The following is a 21,420-nucleotide window of genomic DNA, read 5'->3' as shown; positions in this document are numbered from 1 at the left end:
AACACATGTGTGTGTTTTCACATTACTTACTCCTGTTCAGAAAAGTCCTGCCTAGCAGTGGAGGGCATTACAGAGTCTGGGGGCAGGAGGAGGAAGAATTACACTCCCAAGCCATATACTAAAAATAGGTCATTGCTGTGCGAATAGCTATGCTGAACTTCCTTCTGGCATGTAGCCACGCAACTGCTTTACACTTTTAAGCCTAGATACCTCTCCAAAACAAAACAGAGAAAAGTCATTCATTCTTTTTTACTTGAACTGGTTATTTTTGACTTAAGCCATGGTTAAGACTAGTGCTGGCAGTCCTGAATACTCCAAAGTGCAAAGCAAGGAAGGAGGCCTTTAACGTAATACTGAAACACTCGGGTGACACATCCAAGAAGTGCTTTCCTATAGAGCAAAAATTGCAGTAGCTAAGTTGCAAGCAGTTTTTAAGCGCTCTGAATTGCTGCTCACTAAACACACTAAATCCTGACCTGACAAACGTGAATTTGAAAGTCAGGTCCTTAAATTAGACTAGCTTAAAAAGAATAAACCTTTTGTACACAGGACTCTGTAGGCAGTTTAACTGGATAACAGAAGTGATTCATTCAGGTCTTGAAGCCTATGGTTTTCTTGGTTTCACCATATTTTCCAGAGATTTATTAGTGCCAATTTTGCCCCAAAACAAACTACATTGCGTCCTTCTGTATGTTTTGACAGTGAAGAATGAAGTTTCGCTTTAAATATCAAGCTTCCTTCCAGATAAGCTTGAAAAAGCTTCAAGCTTAGTTCTTTCTCTAGCAGGTTCAGATTTTTACCTGCTTGCAGGGAGAGGTCAGACAAAATTCTGTTTCTCTGTCCCTCCTTAGCCTGGGATCTGACAGTCCTGTTCGGAAGAGTTTCCATCCTTGTCTTTTGGGGATTTTTGAGGGCAGATTTCTGAAAGAACTTTCCATTGGATAGAGCAGGATTACTGCACAGATGATAGTACATAGGAATTGCAGATCCCCACAGCTTTTGGTTCATACTGGGATCCAAAAATTCACTAATTTCCCTTTCTAAGGGGAAGTTCTTAAGGCAACTCTTCCACTGAAGTGTCTGACTTCGCCCTTATCTCATTCAGTCTTGCACCCTATACACAAATTAAGATTCAGGGTCTGGTGTTGGTGTGGTCTGGTGTGAACAGCCTTTAATACTTGAAGATCTGAATGACTATTTTGCCAGCATGTGACTCAAGAGGACTTGCAAAGGGGAGGGGAGTCCTGGTGAGCAGTCACTCCTGGCCTGGCGTGCACTTCACATCTCTGCTTCCCTTACAGTCTGCCCAGGAGTGATTGCTGAGGTGCTTGTATGACTACCACAACCTGCATGGGAGGCAGCAGCTTTGGCATGTGAGCTCTGCCACCTGATGACTAGTCTGTATTGAGACAGTGCCAGCTGAGTGTAATCCTCAGCTATACAACCTCCTGTCAGCAGGTTATTTGATTGGATTGCTGCCTTGTGTTCTGATGATCTTCCTCATTTCTTCTCCCCTTTTACTCACTGAGTGTCTAGCAACACAGCTAGTCCTCTGCAGCCATTTAGAAATGTTTTGTGGGAGCTGCAAGAAGGTCCTGCACTTAGGTATGTACTGAGAGAGATGAACCTGTTCATTCCTTAGAAAGCAACTGAACAACATGAGGAATCCCACATCTCCTCCACTTCCCCATTCCTGACAGCAAGATCTCCTGCCAGCACCAATTCCCTGCCTTTGGGGTCACCCAGCCTCCCCCTCTGACTAACACTGAAACTACAGTACAAAGCTCCCAGTGCATCTGAGGTTCTGCTGCAGGGTTCCCTTGCTTTCTTGCTGGCACAGTTTCATCTAAGCATTAACCAAAAAAAGAAGAAAAAAAAAGGAAAGAGAGAACGTGTTAACTATGTTGTTACCTAAAACAAGCTGCTTGACTTGAGCAAGCGTTTCCCATCTCCCAGCGTGCCCTTATTGCCTGTGTACTCCTAGGAGTTTGCTGCATGTGCATATTCCAGTGAGGGCATCTGTCCACTCCTGTGCTCCCTGAGACTCCTGTAACATCTCATGTTAAGTAAGCCATCAGTCACATTAATTTGGGTGGAGTTTGCACAGAGAGCTGCTGGTTCTCCCAGTTTCTGGAAAAGACTGTTGAGAAAAGTGCTGAAGGGAACATACCCTCTTACCAGCATGGAGAAAAAGTACCTCTCAGCAATGCTGTCTGCATAGTGAAGGGAATAATCTGATTTTCATAACAGGCCTTCATCCTGCTTTGCTTTTGCAGGGACTGGGGATCTCAGGTGGCTGCTTCAGCACGGTGCATACAGCAGAAGGAGATGGGCTGAGGGGAGGTCAGCCTGGGCTGTGCAGTATCCTTACGTGCAGAGGTTTGGGTGACACATACACTGTCTAATGAACACCAGTAGAACTCCTCAGGTGGCAACAGGGATGCTGTGTGTTTGCAGTATACGTCAGCCCCAAAGGCTGATGAGCAGCCAGCACAGTGCTGCTGTTTGTTAAAACAAATTCCTGTTTTTCTACTTCTGCTGTTTGAAAAGTCAGCAACTTTTCTGCTCTGACTTTGTGAGTCACTCTGAGCTTGAAAAGAGCCGTCTTAAACCTAAAGAAAAAGACCTTCCTGGTAGTTACATTGCTGAGAGTTGAACCTTTGTGTCAGGACAGGCTCCAAGAAAACCAGCGTCTTTCGAGCAGGGCTCTAGATTTAAGGTTAGCTTTCGCCCCCATCCTTGCCACCCCCATAGATATCCCATGCCTGGAGAGCGGAGGGAGGAGAAAGCTCAGACCTGTGCTGCTGGGAGGGCAGTGGGTGCCCCTTGTGCTCTATCATGGAAGTGGGACTCGGGCTACTCAAAGCCTCGGGTGCCCCCAGGAGCGTGGGCCCTTGGGACCGGGTCATACTCAGGTCAGGCAGCAATAAGCCCACGCCAGCTCCTCAGCAAATGCTATGCTGCTTTGTCAGATGAATCTGCTCTTGCTTGGTTTCTGCCGTAAGATAATCCTTGTTTAAGTTTCTGCAGGCCCCTGGGCCAGCTGGATCTTGGCAGCACACTGGCACTCAATAAATCCCTTTGGGCAGGATTTACACCTGTATGTGCAGTGCCTAGAGCAGCCTCTTCACCGTGCTGTGACAGGCACTGTCACGTGTTTGGCTGTGTACTTCTGTGCTGAACCAGCACCACCGAGATAATTCTTCATGGATGGGTGTGCTTGCAGATGAAGGCTGGTAAATGCCATGCATGTCAGCTTAGAGGTGATGTTGACTGCACTCAGCGTTTCTGAGGATGGCTGACATTTTGTGAGCGTTCTGTAGCACGTGTGTCAGCGACCATTCCTTGCACTACTGAACAAAGAGCAAAATCTCTGTAATTTCTTCAAAAACTCCCACAGAGAGCATGAAGGCATTTTTCCTAAGAAGCTCCCGGTGCCTAAGATCTACATGGAAAAGGAAGTTACCTACAGCTCCAGAGGTCAGAGGTTTTGCCTGTTTTCATTTGGTAAATACGTTGTAGTTTGTTAGCTGGGCAGGGAGATAAATCTTGGTAGAGCCATCCAGTCTTGAAACAAGTAGGCAGACACACACTGCTTTCCAAAATCGCCTCCCAGATTCGCTTTGATGACCAATTTGTGCAAAAGTCAACAAGACTGAGAACAGTAATATCATTATTTAAGCTGGTATTTTGCAACAAAAAAATACCTTTCCTAGGGAGGGTATGTCTTTTTTTTAGTGTTGTTTTGGTACATCTGGCTTCCTCTCCCATTTGAAACATTAGGCTGGAAAAAGAATGCTGTGCTGTTTAAGTCAGTTGTCAAAGTAGAGAAATTTCACTGCAGACTAAATTCACATTTTTGTGCTATATAACACTAATGAGATATTCCTTTCTGATTTTCCACTTGATTAAAAATGTTGGTGCTTATCTCAGGATCAGTTTAGCATGCCTTGAATTCTGTGTGTTCATGCTGTCTGCACAGACAAGTTTTGGGTCAAAAGTGCGTCCTGCTGGTCTCAGCTGTTAAGCTGTTGAAAAATCATTCTGCTCTTTGCTTTTTTAGGAGGCCTGTCTTCTGTAGAGACACAGATAAATTACACTGATTCCTTCTGAGTCACCCAGCAGCAATGGCAAAGCTAGGAGAAAAAAATGGGAGGGGAAAGAGGACTGATGAATGGGTGGCAATCCAAAGATCACAGAATCACAGAATTGTAGGGGTTGGAAGGGACCTCCAGAGATCATCGAGTCCAACCCCCCTGCCAAAGCAGGTTCCCTACACCAGGTTTATATCAGATCAGATTTAAAGTACATACTTCAAGCACAAGTTCCCAAATATGAATACTCAGTTATTTTCTTTGGGTACCCCAGCACTGGGGGGAACATGGTTTCACCAAGCCAGGTTTTAGTAAATGAGTTAATGAAGTTACACACCACTGCCAGTCACACAGGCTGTGACTTGCCAGGCCTGAGCACTAAGATATTCCTGGATAAAATAATTATGAAATCAGGAATTGAGACAAAACATTATTTGTTAAATTATCTCTCCTTCCAGAGCAATCACAGCATTGGCTCTCCAGCCTTTCGCATCATCTAGGCAGAAAACATACAGCTTCCAGATACTTCCAAATCCCTTCTCTTCACCCTGCCCTGGAAACATTGATGGCTCCCATATGAACAAACACAAAAAAACTGGTCATCTACTAAATCTGTTGCTGATCTCAGCTAACCAACTTCCTGTAATATCAGCAAATATTTCTGCTTTTGTAAATCTGTGCTTCCCTCCATAATGTGGTGCCAGCAGGATCAGGAATGCTTTGAATCTAGAAATGTGCTGGTTGGCAGGAAGAACAAAGAACGTGCTCACCCAGAAGGGCAAAAAAGGGCTGATGCTTTTGTCCTCTCAGGAGAAATGGCACAGAACTCAGTGCCAACGGTTTTTGCATGCAATCAGAAAGATGCTGTTGGATGTTCCTTTGAATAGCCCACATTAATATCAGTCATTCATGAGAAATGTCTTAGATAACTCAAATCAAAGCAGATCCTGAAACACTCAGTAATGTCAGGCTCTCCATGGACTCATCAGGGCAGCTGCTGTTTTTCCCAGCCGTCTGGAAACAGGCCAGCTATGACATGTAGCTGATATTAGCTAGCTGTTGGCTGTATTTCACTCTGCTGCTCTAGGCAACTTGATAAAGGCTTCTTCCTCCCGCTGCAGAGCTCACCCACCCAAATCATAGCTGAACACCTGTGTGCAACACCGCTCCACTTGCTCGGGGTGATGCCTGATGCTAACATTTGCTTACTGGGGTGTTTTGTACAAAGGAACGCTCAAACTGGCCTCTGGAACGGCAGTAGTAACGCTAGAACTGCCTGATGTACATCTCCGTGTAGATCTGGAGGCAGCTCAGCCCCATCTTCATCACATGGAGACGCACAGATGCATTTAACGGGAAACCTCTCACATCACTCAGCGCAGGGAGGTGGCGGGGGTGCAGGGCGTCCTTTTCCATTTGTCTGTAGGAAAGTGAAAAAGCACAAGCACGGTCAGGTGAGAGTACCGTTACTCTGTACGGTACCGGCGCCCGTTCCCGCAGCACGGTAGCACACTCGGTCCGTCGCCGGGGAAAATCCCGCAACACAGACAGCTGCGTACGCGGGGACCGAGCCCCGAGAGCCCTTCGGAAGCCCTGAAGCGGGAAGGCGCTTATCGCGGACGCCCTGACGACGCGCGGCTCCGCGCCAAGCCGCGCAGCACGGCAGCGCCGCCATGTTGAGGGCGGGGAGCGCGGGGGCGGCGCCGGGGCCGCCGCGGGGCGCAGCGCCTCCGTCCGCTCCTCGCTGCCGCTCAGCAGCCTGCCCGGCGGGCCGCGCCGCTCCATGGCGACCCACAGCCCCTGCATCGTGGTGAGTGCGGGCCCGCGGCGGGGAAGCGGCGCTCCCGATGCCGCCGCGTCTCCGGGCCCGGCCGCGCGGAGCGGGGTGCCGCGGGGCGGGATGGGTCGCTCCGGGCCTCGGCTCCACGCGCGGGGCGGGCGGCGCGGAGTCACCTTGAGGAGCTCGGCCCGCCGCCGCCCGCAGGAACGAGCCGGGCCGCCGCGTGCGCGGAGCCGCTCCCCGCGCCGTGCCGCCCCGCCGGCCGTGCTCGCGGCGGCGTCTCCCGGAGCAGAGATGGTCGGAAACGCCGGATCCGCAGCTCCAGAGCCGCCCCGAAATAACTTCCTTTCGCGCTGCCCGGCGCGGCGCCGCTTCCTATTCCTGTCGCTTCTCCTCGCGCGCTGAGGTGCCGCTCCGTGCGGCCGAACCCCGCGCTGCTGGCGGCGCCCGGCCCCGCAGGAGGAAACCTCGGCGTGCCTCGGAGCCTCGGCTTCGTTTTGTGCGTGAGAGCCTCCACCTGCGGGACCGGAAAGCGGAGCGGTTACGAAGCACGCCGTCATTGTCCGCTTGCGGCTGGCTTAAAGCTCGTGCCGCTCTGATGGTGTGCCCCCAGCCGCAGCACTGGGCGTGTAGTCATATGCGTGTATGAATCCCTCGGCCTAATTAATACACGCGTGCCCGCGTTGCGGGCTGTGCCGTGCAGGGGATGTGCTCGCAGCTGTGAAGTAGAGCTTTGATTTCTGCTTCGGGATCTCTGAGCACTGTGATCCCCAGCCCTTGTTTTGCCCCCTTTCCGCAGCCGTCTCCCACCGACGGCCGGCTGTGAGCTCTGCTGTGATGTGGATGCCCACGTTCCGAGGCCTCCCCGCTTAGTTGCCAGTGCAGGTTTTGCATTACACCGCTAAAATCCAAGGTGTCAAAAAGCTGCTTGTTTTTTTTTTTCAATGAAATAAGATCAGGCAGGATGTAGGACTTCCATTTTTCTGCAGTGTTTCAGACAATTCCTGCAGGCTGACGCTTTCTGCTGTGTTCACCGTGACTAATGCTTCTGTAGAGGAAAAAAATCAGGTGATCCCAATGAGTGTAACGTGTTGGATAAAGCAGAAGATCTGCACTTTCTCACTGCAGGCTTTCTATAAGTCTTGGTAGAAATCTCACCTGATTTCCTTTTCAGATTGGCGATGATGAACAAGGTTACGACCTGGACTTGTTCTGCATACCGAAACATTATGCGGATGATCTGGAGAAAGTCTATATTCCTCATGGGCTCATCATGGACAGGTTTGTTTGCCTTCAGACACTGCACTGGTTCCATGGCACTGCCACTGATAGCTTGCTGCCTGGTGACTGTCTAAATAGGCTATATTTAATCAGAGACTAAGTAGTACATGTGTTCATTCGCTGTTTCTTGTTTGGCTTCTAAGAGTTTGTGCTTTTGCAGTTACACAATTGTTTGGAAATTTGTTGTAATCCTCAAAAGAAACAAGGAGGTATGTAGCAACCTGCGACGTCTTCACAGAGTTTCTTTGATGTTTTACCTTCTTAAAACCTACTGAGAGCACATTACCTGTTGTGCTAGTTCAATCTGAAACGATCAGAGTCTCCTGAACTTCCCTAGGATATTAACAACCATAAGTTCTTAATCACACCATTGTAGACTTTGCTGTGTTGCTGTGATAGATAAGCAATATCCAGCATCCCCTGCTTGTTGGGGGGTCCAACCTTGTCACCTGTGGTTGCTGAAATCTGCGGGGTGCTCTGCAGGTTTTGTCTCATGCTGTCAAGAATGGGTCCGTAAGGACATAAGATCTTGTTTTATTTCCCTTTGTGATGCTTGCCTAGTTCCTGTTAGAATGAGCAGCAAATTCAGAGCGGTTCTGAGTAGATCTCTGACAGGCCTTAAGAATAGGAATGCTTCTAGATTGTGTGTAGTGCTGATCAATTGGATTAAACTAATCCTAAACTAAACTAATATAGTTCCTATAAAATGTTTTGTTTCTTTAAATTGTAAATGCTGTAATAACTTTGCAATGGAAGACCATATATAGGAAAAGATTGGACCAAGTACACATCATTGAGTAATGGAAGTGAAGTTTATAGTGGTGGGCATTCCCTGAGTAACCTGCTGCTGCTCTGTAAATGTGTACCATGCTTTCTAAGATAAACAGCAGTACAAATTTAGAAACAATGATTGCAGAAAAACAGGTCAGTGTTCTCTTGCTCTGCCTTGTTGTTGTTGTACTTCGCAGTTGGGACAGATTTGCAGCTTGGCAAAATAAAAAGCTGTTATTTACAGTTAGAGAGTTCTCCTGCTCGTTGGTCAGTGAGGGCTGCTGTCTGTATGTATTGATTTGTTTTGCTCTTTGTATGGAAGTTGAACCTATGCTTGAAAGGGGAAACCTTTGTGTGGTTTATCTGCCAGAGGAACAGTTTCGGAATGTTAAGATTTGCTTTGGCTGAGCATGAAGTATGAAAACAGAGGAGTTTGGCAGCGTTACTGTTTGATTAACCTTGAAAAGCAAAACTGGGATGGCCACTAGTGTGTAAAAGTGGCTGAAGTGGTAGGCAAACATTTCTAAGCAAAATCCATTTCTGAGTTTGCATGTGTTTGCTGCTGTTGTTTGCAAGACAAAATACTGCAAGGGTAAGCAAATAGAATGTGTTATGACAGCTAACTCTTGTGTTGTTTTTTTTATAGGACAGAGAGACTGGCACGTGAAATTATGAAGGGCATGGGAGGACACCACATTGTAGCTCTCTGTGTACTGAAGGGCGGCTATAAATTTTTTGCTGATTTGTTAGACTACATCAAAGCACTGAACAGAAACAGTGACAAATCAATCCCCATGACTGTGGACTTCATTAGGTTGAAGAGTTACTGTGTAAGTATATCTGCAGTACTCTGCCATTTTTATATAAACTAACTTCTAGTTAACCACACAGTTCCGTATTGTCACTAGATACTGTGAAAACTGCCTAGATGTGCTCATGACATATAAAAAAATGAGAGAATTAAGAGGGGAAAAGTGGTGGTCTCAAGTTAACTTGCTCTTTGCCTATCTTATATAATCTGTTTGCTTTTAGTCTTTACATCCTCAGTTCAGTAAAGTCCTCATTTAGAGCAAAGAGACCTTTTCTGTGTCCTTTATACGTTCAAGAATTTCCTCTCTAATGCTGTGAATAATACAGAGGAGAGTCCTGCAAATATTGTGACAAAAAAAAGAATTCCAGAAATGTTGATGTGGCTGAGACATCATTCACTGGTTTGAAAGATTGGGAAACTGCAAACATGGCTGTACCTGAGTTCCCTGTATCATCTTTTGTTTTGCTCAGCTGAACAGTGAACAAATTAATTATGTTTGGCCGTAAGGAAATACTGGATTCCTACACATAGATTTATGGTTAGTGGCCACAGAGTATGGTGCTACCTCACAGTAACTGTGTGCAGGTTGCCTTGGCTTCATGATCTTTAAGGCCTTTTCCAACCTGAGCAGTTTTATGATTCTATTTAATTCTGTGGGAAAATGGAGCATGAGATAATGGGTAATTTTTTGATAGAGGAAGTATGAGATTTTGTTGTGAGGTCAGAGGAAGAGGCGGATGTCTGCACTCTCTGTTTGCTGACTTAGCAGCTGAGTCTTGTGTTTTCTTGATAGTGTTTGAGGGTATTTTTGAGGTTGTCCATCAGACCACCTGTAGTGTGGAAACAGTTAATGCTTTTTAAAATTCACTTTGTGGTGCCAAAAAAAGTTGTTTCCGAAGGTTATGCTGTGTGTCTCAGCACCCTTGCATTCAGGTCAGCAGTGTGAGCTGTTGTCACAGTCACAGAGCATTGCCTGCTCGAGTAGAAAAAACAGAGGTTGCTAAATTAGAAACTCATCTTCATCATTCATCTCATTAAACCATCCCCACGTAGCTGGGAAGCTCTCTGCACGTGGCAGCAGCTGCATGGTGCTCCCTTTCTGCTCCCTGCAGAAGGTTCTGGCTCCCTCTGCCCATCCTACACAGCCACCATGTGCCCACACAGCGCCTGTCAGCAAGTTGGATGTTTCTATTGCAGGGCAACGCTGGGCAGCATAGGAAATGATGAGTCCCACCTTTGTTGGCAAGGAAATTTCTACCTTCTGCTTTCTTCAAGGGACACATCCAGTAACTTATTTGATGTATTTAAAAACAATATGAGACCACCCCACCCTTCTGCTCTCTCCGCTTCCTAAATAACTTGGAACAAACAGTTGGAAAAATGTTGTGAAACACCTGAAAAAAAAATACCATGTTGAAAAGCCAGTCTTGTTCCCCAGTAAGCTTTCTTTGTTCAGCTTTGTGCATTGGGCAGTGCTTTGATGCTGCTGCTTTTGTTTATTGTCACCCGTAACGATGGCGCCTTGATTCTGATCAGGAAATAAGCAGCAAAATAAGTAATGGAAATTATAAGCCTGCTTTTGGTAGCAGAAGGGATTAAGTGAAGAGAAAGGAGAGAAATGTGCACGGAAAGCTGTCTAAGCAGAATGTTTTGCTCTAGGTGTTGGCTTCAGGGTTTTGGTTTTGTCAGCTAGTTCTATAGAGAAAAGTTTTCCTCTTGTAGAGGAGGAGCTGCAGTTACCTGATGCCTCCCCCAAGGCGGTATCTATGAGCATTTCATTGCTGTTGACTCTCTTAGGTGGTTATTAATATCCAGACTTGTATTCTTTAGATTGCACAGCTTGATAGACTGGGTGAGAGTGTCCTAACTCTCCTATCCTAGGAGATAGTCCTAGATAGACACTGTCCTAATCAGTGTTGCTGATTGACCAGGTTTTTCATTATTGATAGTCCTGCAGTGCTAGATTGGCTCCATCGTTTCTATTCATGCTTTACTAAATGAAGGACTTGGCATTCTCAGGGATGAGAAAACCTTCACAAACCGTAGCAGGCAGCTAGAAGTGGAGCTCTCCTGTCATTGCCTTGGGATGCAATTGCTTGGTTGTGCTGCCTGCCTTGCCAGGCCGGGTGTGTGATGTTAAAAATACCACAACTGCTCAAATAAAGCAGCCCAACTCGTATCGTGGTTCTAAAATCAATGCAATTGATGTGCTATTCTTATTTGAAAGCCATCTTTTAATATTTGCAAGCTTGTGGGTTATTTGTTTCATAAAGCAAAGTTCCTGGTGTGACAGCACCCAGAAATAATTCTCAAAGGATATGGAGATAATCATGCTGTGATTAACCATTGCTTCTGACTCCTGCTTTCAAAGTGCTTACAAGTGGACGGTAATGATCTGGCAAGCTGCTAAGAAATGGAGAGACAATGTTTGTGATCAGAACTGGATCGCTGTGTTCTTGACAAGCAGTTTGTTTGGTTTGTGCAAGAAGCATGGCATTTCACCAGCCTCCTGTGTTTAGAGGTGGGCTGAAGTCGCTGATGTGGAGTCAGGAAGGGCAGCCAGAAGTCAGCAGGTGTGCTGCACATCACTGGGGAAGGTGGGGCTTTTTGATGGAGCACAACACCACTGAGGTAGAACCTCACTGGGCTGATGGAGGCAGCGCTCTGAAAGGTCTCGTGCTACCCAAGCCTCATAGCAAACAGTGTGAGGAACTTCAGTGCTTTTACAAAAGGTGATGGCTGAGTCACTGGTAAGGAGTTCTGATCTTGCAGTTCAGTGTTGCTTTTATTTTCCAGCAGTGACAATGAAGTCACAGTGAAAACAGATCTAACCAGCAAACCTCTTCTGTACTAAGCCACAGAGCATTAAAGTCTTACCAGTACTGAAATCCGAAATAAAAGGCCTGAAGATAATTAAAACATCACTTAATTATTAAACAAAGTTCGTTCCAGTGGAAAGCTGGTTAGAACCAGCATTGGAAATTCGTTAACCTTTTTTTTTTTATCCTTTAATTGCTCTGGAGCTCAGTGCCTGCATAGGAATGCAGGTAAATATGTCATTAATGATTTGTGATTTGTGTTCAAATGTAGCAATTTGTATGGCTCTTGGTGGGAAGGAGGAGGAAAGTTGCTGTTAGTCAAATCATTCTCTGCTGGTCTTTACATTTGAACATGCACAATCCAGAGGTTTACAGTGTTCTGCAGAGTTCTGTGGTGCTCTCCTTTGATTGTAGTGTGTTGCTTTGAAGCCGGGGAGGTGACCAGGAAACTCGTCTTAATGTGTGTGCTGAGTGCTGGGCTATCATCTGTGCCCATCACTAATGGAACAAATACCTGCAGCATCTTTCTGCATCTTTCTTTCATAAGGAACGATGCTTCCATGGAACAATGATCAACTCCGTGTTAGCGGAGGAATAGGTAAGAGAGAATCCTGCAACATAAGGAAGAACTCAAAGAAGCTGTCACTTCAGAGAGCTGTAAGATGGGATGAAGGCAGGAGCTGCCCCTCAGCATAATGAACGCAGAGCTTCACTGAGTCGCGTTCTTCTGGTTTGTCTAAGCAGTGTCTCAGGCACCCAGCAGCATTCTGCGTGTCCGCTGGGATGATTTGGGCATCCTGTTGTTGGACTATTTCAGCACAGCACTATAATGTTATATTATTTATGTTGTTCAGTTTGGTTCTGTTCTGCTGCGATGGAAGTGCTGGAGCAGCTGAATATTTTCATCCAATGGAGCAGTATGACTCTAACAGCTGTTATCTTTAAAACATACGGTTAAAACTGTGAAGATGCTTTTCCTAATAGTTGGCTTGCGGGTGGGGATTTTCAGTATTGTGCTGTAGGAGTGATACACAGGAAGTATTTCCAGGTTTAACCATCTGCTTTTACATCCCCTCAAGCTGTCAGCACTTCGTTATCCGAGAGCACTGACATCACTGCCCAAAGGATTTCAATGCCTTTTCTCTTTACTGTAATCCCTGTGTTACACACTGTACAGTCAGTGTCTGCGTCTCCCTAAATCATTTGGTTCCTTTCTTTTTTTTTTTTTGAGATAACACTTTCAGGTTTTCTCTGCAATTCATACAGGTGAAACCTGTCCTTGAATACCTATCTGTGAAAGCAGGAGGTTGTATGTGGCCATTTCTTTCCTTCTATATCTACTATTTCTGGTTTTAGGGAAGGAACTGATCATGCAGCAAGCTTAGGCTTTGATACAGGGCAGCAAAATAAGAAAGGCTTTCTTTCTAAAGGGAAGATACGTGGTAAGGAGCTATGAGAAGACAGTTTGACAAGAGATATAAACTTTCATAGAGTCATGGAATCACAAACGTTGGAAAAGACCTAAAAGTTCATCCAGTCCAACCGTTCACCTATTCCCAATAGCTCCCACTAAACCATGTCCCTCCACACAACATCCAGCCTTTCCTTGAACACCCCCAGGGTCTGTGACTCCACCACCTCCCTGGGCATCCATTCCAGTGCCTGACCACCCTTTCTGAAAAGTAATACTTCCTCATGTCCAGCCTGAATCTCCCCTGCCATAGCTTGAAACCATTCCCTCTGGTCCTAAAAGATCAAATGGTTAAACTGTAGGATAATGGCATCACCCGTAAGTAGTGCAGCAGTGAGCTTATCACATCTGATGTGAGGCACTGCTGAGCTTTGAAGTCAGCTTTAATAAATGTCAGAGGTCTGAGGTGCTCCTCATCATTGTTTTTCACTTTCTCTGTGTAACAGCTCCTTGAGGACTGTGTCAAAGCCCAGTTCTGCTGAAACAGCACTATTGTAGTGATAGCATTGGGAACCTGTGTTGCAGCTTAATTTCTACAACAAATTATTAGATCATTATTACCCTTTGTTGTAAAATAGGCAGTCATGCTTCCCTGGCTGTTTTGTAGCTTATTTTTCTTATTCTTACTTGTAATTGCTAAGTGAATAGATGCTACTGGTAGCATTAATACTGGTTCATTATGTACTTTGCAGTTGTGGTATTTATTGGAAGAAAGATGACTTCAATTCTGGTAATGCTAATGCTCTCCCTTCTCTTTTTTATTAGAATGATCAGTCAACTGGAGATATAAAAGTCATTGGTGGGGATGATCTCTCAACCTTGACTGGAAAGGTATGGTTCTTCGTGTGTTTACAGAAACCAAAAAGGAAACAACTCCAAAGAACCCAGGCAACTGTGTGCTTTCTCAACATGTAGGGATAATAGAGTTTTTTCAAGGGAAATGGGTATGTTTCATTTTAAGTAGTCACTGTTGTAATTTCGTGACATGCATAGGCCCCACCAGAGCCATTGGTTTAGTTTTAACTTAAAAGTAAGTGTATATTTATTCAGTGTCTGCAGTGTGAGCCATATTCAGGGTATTTGTTTCTCTGTGTTCCCTGAGAAGAGCAGTCTTGTCAGGGTTGTTGTCTTTAAGCTACCTTTAGAAGAGTGTGGCATTATTTATTTACTGTGCTGATGTTTCAGTGTGGTAGTGAAGGGAGCTCACCCTGCCTAGGCACTGTAACTTGCTGGGTTAGGAGCTGAGGGTCCTGTTACAGGTAACAAAGAGAGGGAAATGCAGAGAATGTCAACTGGGAGTCTGCTTTTCTTCAGTGGCTGTACAGAGGTCGTTGAGCTGGGTATCTGTGAGCAAAACGCCGCTGCCTCCAGTTCATCGCTTTCCCCTTTTGATTACATATAAGCAGTCTTTAAAAAATTGTGATGCATTTCAGTGTGAAGGCCTGAGGTGTGACAAAGCTGCTTGGCTTTATAGCACGACACTCGTTGCATTATGAGAATTTAAAGACCTGGCATGAGATACTGAGGCTGATTGTCACTGCAGCATCAGAAATGTGAGCTAAGTAGGACCCACTGTTACATGGCCAGACATGCATAAATCATGGTACAAATATTTAACTGCATTAAAAATGAAATTAAAAAGTTATAGGATATATTAGAAATTGTGTATTCTTTAAATACTAATGGATTCTTCTTATCTTTTTTTTTTCTTTCCAACAGAACGTTTTAATTGTAGAAGTAAGTATTGTGTTTCACTTCAGAGTTTTCTGTGATTCTGTCAGTTCTTACTTGTCATGATTTATTATTACTTTTTAAAATTCTTATTAAAAAGTGACCTGAGCAAAGTAAAATTAAGCACGTTAGTGTTTTGGCAAGCTAGGAAGTTAAACTGAAGAGCAGAAAGAAGTTCCTGGTAGGAATATCCAAAAATAGTGGAAAAAACAAAGAAGCCCAGCCCTGTGTATGATTTGTTTAGAGAACAGAGACATGGAGAATGCTGATTTCTAATCAGCATTTTGCTGTTGCTAATTCCCATATCTCTGTCTCGTTGCTGTTCTTGGGATGATACTGGCAACACTACCTATAGCTGAGTGTGATTTCCTGGGAGGTCCTGTTGCTTCGCTCTGGCTTTCACACCTCTCTGTTGTTAGACAGCATTGCTTATGTTCAGAGGATGCCCTTGGGTAAGATGCTGATTGCAGGATGGGGAAGCAGAAGCACTAGACAGGAAAAGTGAATGTGCAGTGTAACAATGTTTTTAGGCTGCAGGTAATGGAGTGGCTTTGTTGGTAAGCACAGGAACAGCAGTGGCAACCAGTTCAGCAACCAAAGAGAAAGCTCTTCCCTTCTGTCATATTATTGCACAGGAAGCATGTTCAGTTTTAAAACCAAACTAGTATGTATACAGCAGTCATCTGTGACCAGTGCTCTCCTTTGAAGAGTATTTTTCTTCAGATAGGCAGATGCATTTAATTGTGTATCTGCTCCATTTCAGATGAATGTATGCCTTTAAAGTGCCAGGCAGCTAAGTGGGTTAGTTTCTCATCTGTTCAGTGCATCACCTCTCCAGTGACATCTTATGCATTGTCAAATATAAGCCCTTTGACCAACCACCATTGTTGCAGTTGAACAGTATCTTCTGCACAGAGCACTAAGATGTTCCATACAGCATCCTTTCATGTGCAAAAAAACCCCCCATGAAATGGAGATTTGCTTCCAAAAACCAGATAATCAAACAACACAAAATCACTAAAACTTTTATTTTGACTTGAGAGCACAGAAGTGGTTGCTTTTGTTTGTACATCAGCTTTTATCCATGTATATCTGTCTTTTTCTTGAGTTGATAACCATGAATAAAAGCCTTAGGTGTTAAAGGTGGTATAGCTGACAGGTGCTCTGTTGACACTGATGTGTTTATTGATGTATTTTAATTGAGAGTCCTGAGAAAATAAGCAGAAATCAGGAGATGATAGAGTAAGCATTGCTACTTCTGTGTTATCTGCCTCTTCACTCCAAATAAACCTGTAAGTTCCAGCCAGGGTGAGGGCTGTCCCTCTGGACATCCTGTGATCTGTCAGTCCAAATAGAATATCCACTTCTGGTGCTTCAGTTGTGAGTCATAGACTCTTTTTTTCTGCTTATCTATGTAGTAAGTGGAATTAAAGTGATGCATCAAACTTCAGTTCAGTGTATCCAAATAGCAGCTGTCAAACTGCACCCAGATATTACCAGTACAGTTTCTTTCTTTACTTCTAAAATCTGTAATGTAAATTGCACTCCTCTTTTTTTTCTTTTTAAATTACATTAATGAGTTGTGACTGTTTTCCCTTCTTATGTTCCTTTTCTTTCTGTTGTATGCAAGCGTCTCTGAGCTCAGCTGCAAGATGGATGCTATGCTTACAGTGTGAGAATTAGACATTGTTTGTCTGATTGCTGCAAGGAACACGGGCCATAAAATCTGCCAGAGGCGCCAGGAAGGTCACAGTTCATGCTTGTGAAGTAGTTGTCCATAAGAATTAAGAGCCATTGTGAACTGCTGTGATCTCTTTCCTGAGCGCCGTGCCTTAAGCACAGCGTGGCGCTCCATCTCCCTCACAGCGGATGGTGAGCAGTATTGCTACAGTGTGTGTTCCTGTTGCTGCAGATGAGCAATTCCTGCCTTAAAAACTCAAAGTGCTGCTTTGACAGGTTTCATACTCGCTCTCACGCGGCGTTTTGATTTTCAGGACATCATTGATACTGGGAAAACAATGAAAACGTTGCTGTCTCTACTAAAGCAGTACAATCCAAAGATGGTGAAAGTGGCCAGGTAAGCTTCTAATTGTGGTTATTTGTGCTGTATTTCACCTTCAGACTGAGCACAGTGTAAAAAGAGGTAATGTAGAATACATTCCCATAAAGCACAAACAGCAAGGAGCACTTCTTCAGAAATGGTATGCGATGCACTTGGAGCTCAGTGTATAAATTACACTTTGCTTGTTGTGACGAGACAGAAACACCATTCTCTCCAATCCTATTGCTTAAAACCCTTCTGTCTCAGGAAGGGATAGCTTGTGCGTGCCTGGGACACGTATTGCTCCTTGATGTCTGGGAATGGGGGTTTCACTGCTGTCTAAACTTGGGTTTAGAATGGAAGAACGAAAATTTTTGAGCTTAAAGAAATCACCCCCTAGCGATGGCAGAAGGATTTTCAACATGAATAGAGTTCATAAATACAGACTTTTAATGGAGATTAGGATTTAAAAAAATAACAGTGGTTATCTCAATATGTCAGTGTCTATCTGAGCATATTTCTGTTTGCACTGTTTGCAGTTTCAGTATATTTCAGTGGTGTATCTGTGCAGTGAAGACCTTTTTTTGGTCTGGTGCCTGTAATTGTAGAATTAAATTAGTTTGCATGCTGACATTACTGTTTGTGTAGGGTGTGTAGTGTAGCTGAGCTTTAGAGGTCACTCTGTGAGAGTCACCCAGCCATATGCTCTTCCAGGCTTTTCTACTTAGTTGCGTCTTTAATCAATTAGTTTTGAAACATTTTCTAATTGAATAATTTAAATTTAATAATAAGGAATGTTGTGGATAATAATAACAGCTAATATCAGCATTCCTCCTACATCTTTTTAAATGGCATCTTTTATACTCCTATGCTACAGTTGTGTATTTTGCAATAAAAGCATAATGAGTGCTGGGGATTAGAGATAAACCAGAGCTGTGTGTAATATCTAATCAGTTGTGTTGCCATAACGATGTCGAAGCAGTTGTTAGATGTACTAGAACAGCTCTTCATGCTGATAATCCAAAGGTGACCTGCTGAAGGTGAGCTTTTTCTTCCTGGCCTGGTTAAATGTACCAAATGTTAAGCAATTGTTGCTGCTCAGTACCTTAGCACTGCAGTCAGTACACATGGTGAGTATGAAACAGCATCAGCCAAGTCCAGTTCCGTGTTGTTTAAACCTGTTGTAGTGGGCTGGGTCTTCAAAGGCTGAGCACGATGTCACTGGGTAGTCTCAAGTGTGGTGTTCTTAGTTGGTTCACATGCCTTTCTTTTCTTGTTTTCTTTCTCTCTGACAATACATCAATTGCAGCAGGGAAATGTGAATTAATGCTAACACTAATTGGGGTTTGTTTGATCAAGGCCTACACAATACTCAAGAATTAAGCCTGGAGTAGAAGTTTCAGAAACAGAATGTCTAGAATTGAAACCGTGGATGTGACAAATGAAGTCTCACCTTCAGAGGTGATCCAGGAAGGGAGGAGGTCTGCAAATACAGAGTTATGTTGCTCTGTCTGTGCACTTGGCCATCACCCACCTTTTCCTTTCCTCCCAAAGTCTCTCTCACTCTCTGATACAAACAAATGTCAGGACGGTGGAGTTGTCTTCTGAAAGGTAGATGTGCTCAACTGAATAAAGAGCGAGTCAAACTGAACTAGCGAGGCATCTCTACCTGCTGCAGTACCCCAGCTCTGTATTTTCTATCTTCCTGTTTCTTACACCTCTGACATTTAATTCTGGAAAAGTGGAGCTGGTTTGTATCAGCTGAGCATCAAGACCTGTTAACCTTTTCTTTATAGGGGTAATTAGTATTACCAGTGAAAAACAATTGAGGACACGTTGTGCAATTGAGGTGGTATTAAACCAACTGATTTTGCTTCGTAATGCTGATAATCCATCTGGTTTGGCTGGATCCCATCTCTTCACCTGTGAGCTCAAGTGGTTGCACCTGAAATTTCTTAACACACAGAAAGCCTCACTAAGTCACTTTTGGCAACAAAAATCCATACAGATTAAGATCTCCCAGCCTCTTTCTTGCAGACTTTATAGTTATCCTTTAAGCTACAAACCTTTAGTGATTCTACAAAGTTTTGAGTTTATCATTGAGATCAGCTGCACCTGCAAAGGAAAAATGTTTAAAATCTTTATGGCTGTGCTTTCAATTACACACGTTGAGGCTCACTGAAGTGAAATCCAGGCTGACTTCATCACAATTTCCTGTAGTCCTACATGGTGCATTGCCGTGTTTCAATTTTACTTTGATTTTATTTGACAGTTTGTTGGTCAAAAGAACTCCTCGAAGCGTGGGATATCGGCCAGACTGTAAGTAACTCTGACAACCACTGCTCATTTTTAAAAATACGTTGATATTTTGTGCCACAGTCCACGGGTGTCCCAGATAGTTTTCATGAATGGTTTTTGATTGATTTTAAAAGAAAACAAACAAACAAACAAAACAAAAAAAAACAACCAAAGAAGAACAGCAACTTGAGTTTAAATATTTGCAATTAGTTTACTATATGAAATGAAGGCTTAGATATTTTGGTCCGTGTGAATCCACTTTCATTTGTAAATTCTCCATGCTCAGAAGCAGTCAAGACTTTGGTCAGCTAAACCTGCTGACTCACCTTTGGCACTTTGGGGAGTGTTTCAGGTGCCTAAATGAAGCCACCCACTGTCATTTTGGAAGCTCCTTAGGGAGGGATGTGTGTTTTATCCCCATTCCTGAGGCCAAATTCTTGTTAATGTGGATTGTGCACTCTCACAATGGAAGTGGAGTGAATTCAGCCACAGGATCACGTCCTCTTCCTTCTCCTTTCCAAGACTGTACAGTACTGATGGAAGCCTCATTCACATGTTCCTTAGGTTGTCTTACAGGCTGTGCAGTTGGACGGATGCTGCCCAACTGTCCAAGGGCTGTCTTGCTCGAGCCATGCGTTAGGGATCAAAAAATAAACCTATTTAATTTCGTTTTAGTTGAATTCAATCAACAAAAAATGTCAGAGGTTTAAAATAACGTTGAGTATGAAGCTGAGGATACCTGAGTGGAAGAAATAAAATGTTAAGCAGCTTATGTGTGGATAAAATTCCAAGTTGTGTGCGTGAAAAGGTCTAGTGAACTCGAGGAAATTCCTTTCTAACATACTGGTGACTTATGTTCTTTTTTAGTTGTTGGATTTGAAGTGCCAGACAAATTTGTTGTGGGATACGCCCTCGATTACAATGAATACTTCAGAGATTTGAATGTAAGTAATTTTTCCCATATGTTTTTGTCCATTTAAAACAAGGAAGGAGGAAGGAAGGGAAGTCTCCTTACATTGCTCTCCCTCCTCTGTGTAAATCACAGCTAGGTGCAAGGTTACTCCATCAGTGATGAGGGCAAACCTTAGAGCAGCACAGCAGTGTTAGGAGCTCTGATAGAACTAACATTTACTTTGCTTCACACAGAACAGAGGCAGTTTGTGTGCAGTTTCTTATCATACCAGATATCTACATTAAATTTGCTTAGTTCCATGAAAATAAAGAGGGGAGACCTCGAAAGCCTTTTAATACTAAGACACAAATTCTTCACCTGGGTCTTATATGTCCTTATAATGGACACTGGGGGGGAGAGGAAGGAGAAGGAAGGCAACACTGAGGTTTGTAGCCAAAAACAGGCTGAAGTTTTTCTGCACAAGCAGTGTCAGAACACTCTTCAGGGCTGACACTTGTATGGCATGCTTTCATTTCTTTCAGAAGAGCAGTATTGACTCTGTGCCTGAACATCAGCTTCTTACATTCCATCTCTAACTGGAGGTTTCAATGTTTTGTTTCAGCATATCTGTGTGATCAGTGAGACGGGGAAGCAGAAGTACAAAGCATGAAAGCACGGTTGAAGTGCTCTGACTACAAAGCTTTGAAATGTTTTGTTTACCAAGTCCTATCTCTCACTGGCTTCAACTCTGGTACACCAGCTGAAATTGTAGAACGCCCCGTCGTCATACGCTTACTATAACTTATTGCATGTACAATATCAGAATCTCGTCTTGTTCATTTATATTATAGAAATGTAAACAACCAGTGCAGTTCTGCACTCCTTATTTTGATTTGCACTATGACTCTACCGACTATTGCTGCCCCTGGTTGGGTTGTGCTGTTCGTGAGCTCCAGAGTCTAACTCTTGCAGTGGTAAATTGCTTAAACCTCATCAACCCAGAACTGAAATAGTTCGAGTACTGTAAATGTAAAACATTTTATGATAGGGAAGTCTATTAGTAATATTTTTAAAAAGCTGTAATTTAAGTTTTATATTTTAATTCACAAATGTGATTGTGATTAAAGGATAGTTGCACCTTTGGGTGTTATGGAACATGAGAAGCAGCCAGTTACAGTATCTGTAATCTCCAGGGAGCCACTGACACCTCCTGGAGTTGCCTTATTGCTGTAAAAAGGAGTCTGGGTAAAAAACAATGTCTTTTCTTTTTTTTTTTTTTTTTTCTTTTTTTGAGATGGAATGACAGAATGTTTGAAGTCTAGTTTTAGTTGAGCTGCCTGTTTCTTTCAGATTTTTTCTTTAAAAATATCCATCAGACAGTGAAATTGCCTTTTAAATTTAAACAGTTTTAATATATTTGTGGGAAAAAAA

At 43.7% G+C, this 21,420-nt stretch overlaps 1 protein-coding gene across 1 annotated transcript; it reads left to right on the top strand.

Moving 5' to 3' along the window:
- Nucleotides 1-5,877: 5,877 nt before the first annotated feature.
- Nucleotides 5,878-20,659, top strand: HPRT1 (hypoxanthine phosphoribosyltransferase 1; the record flags this gene model as incomplete). Its single annotated transcript, XM_079542028.1, has 9 exons — nt 5,878-5,904; nt 7,049-7,155; nt 8,573-8,756; nt 13,793-13,858; nt 14,747-14,764; nt 16,753-16,835; nt 19,072-19,118; nt 19,965-20,041; nt 20,612-20,659. The coding sequence occupies 9 exons, from the start codon at nt 5,878-5,880 to the stop codon at nt 20,657-20,659; spliced, it is 657 nt and encodes a 218-aa protein (XP_079398154.1).
- Nucleotides 20,660-21,420: the final 761 nt, after the last annotated feature.

The sequence above is a fragment of the Tetrao urogallus genome (assembly GCF_951394365.1).
Source record: "Tetrao urogallus genome assembly, chromosome: 13".
NCBI lineage: Eukaryota > Metazoa > Chordata > Aves > Galliformes > Phasianidae > Tetrao > Tetrao urogallus.
Note: the sequence above shows the minus strand (reverse complement) of the source record. Positions and strands in the feature narration are given on the sequence as shown.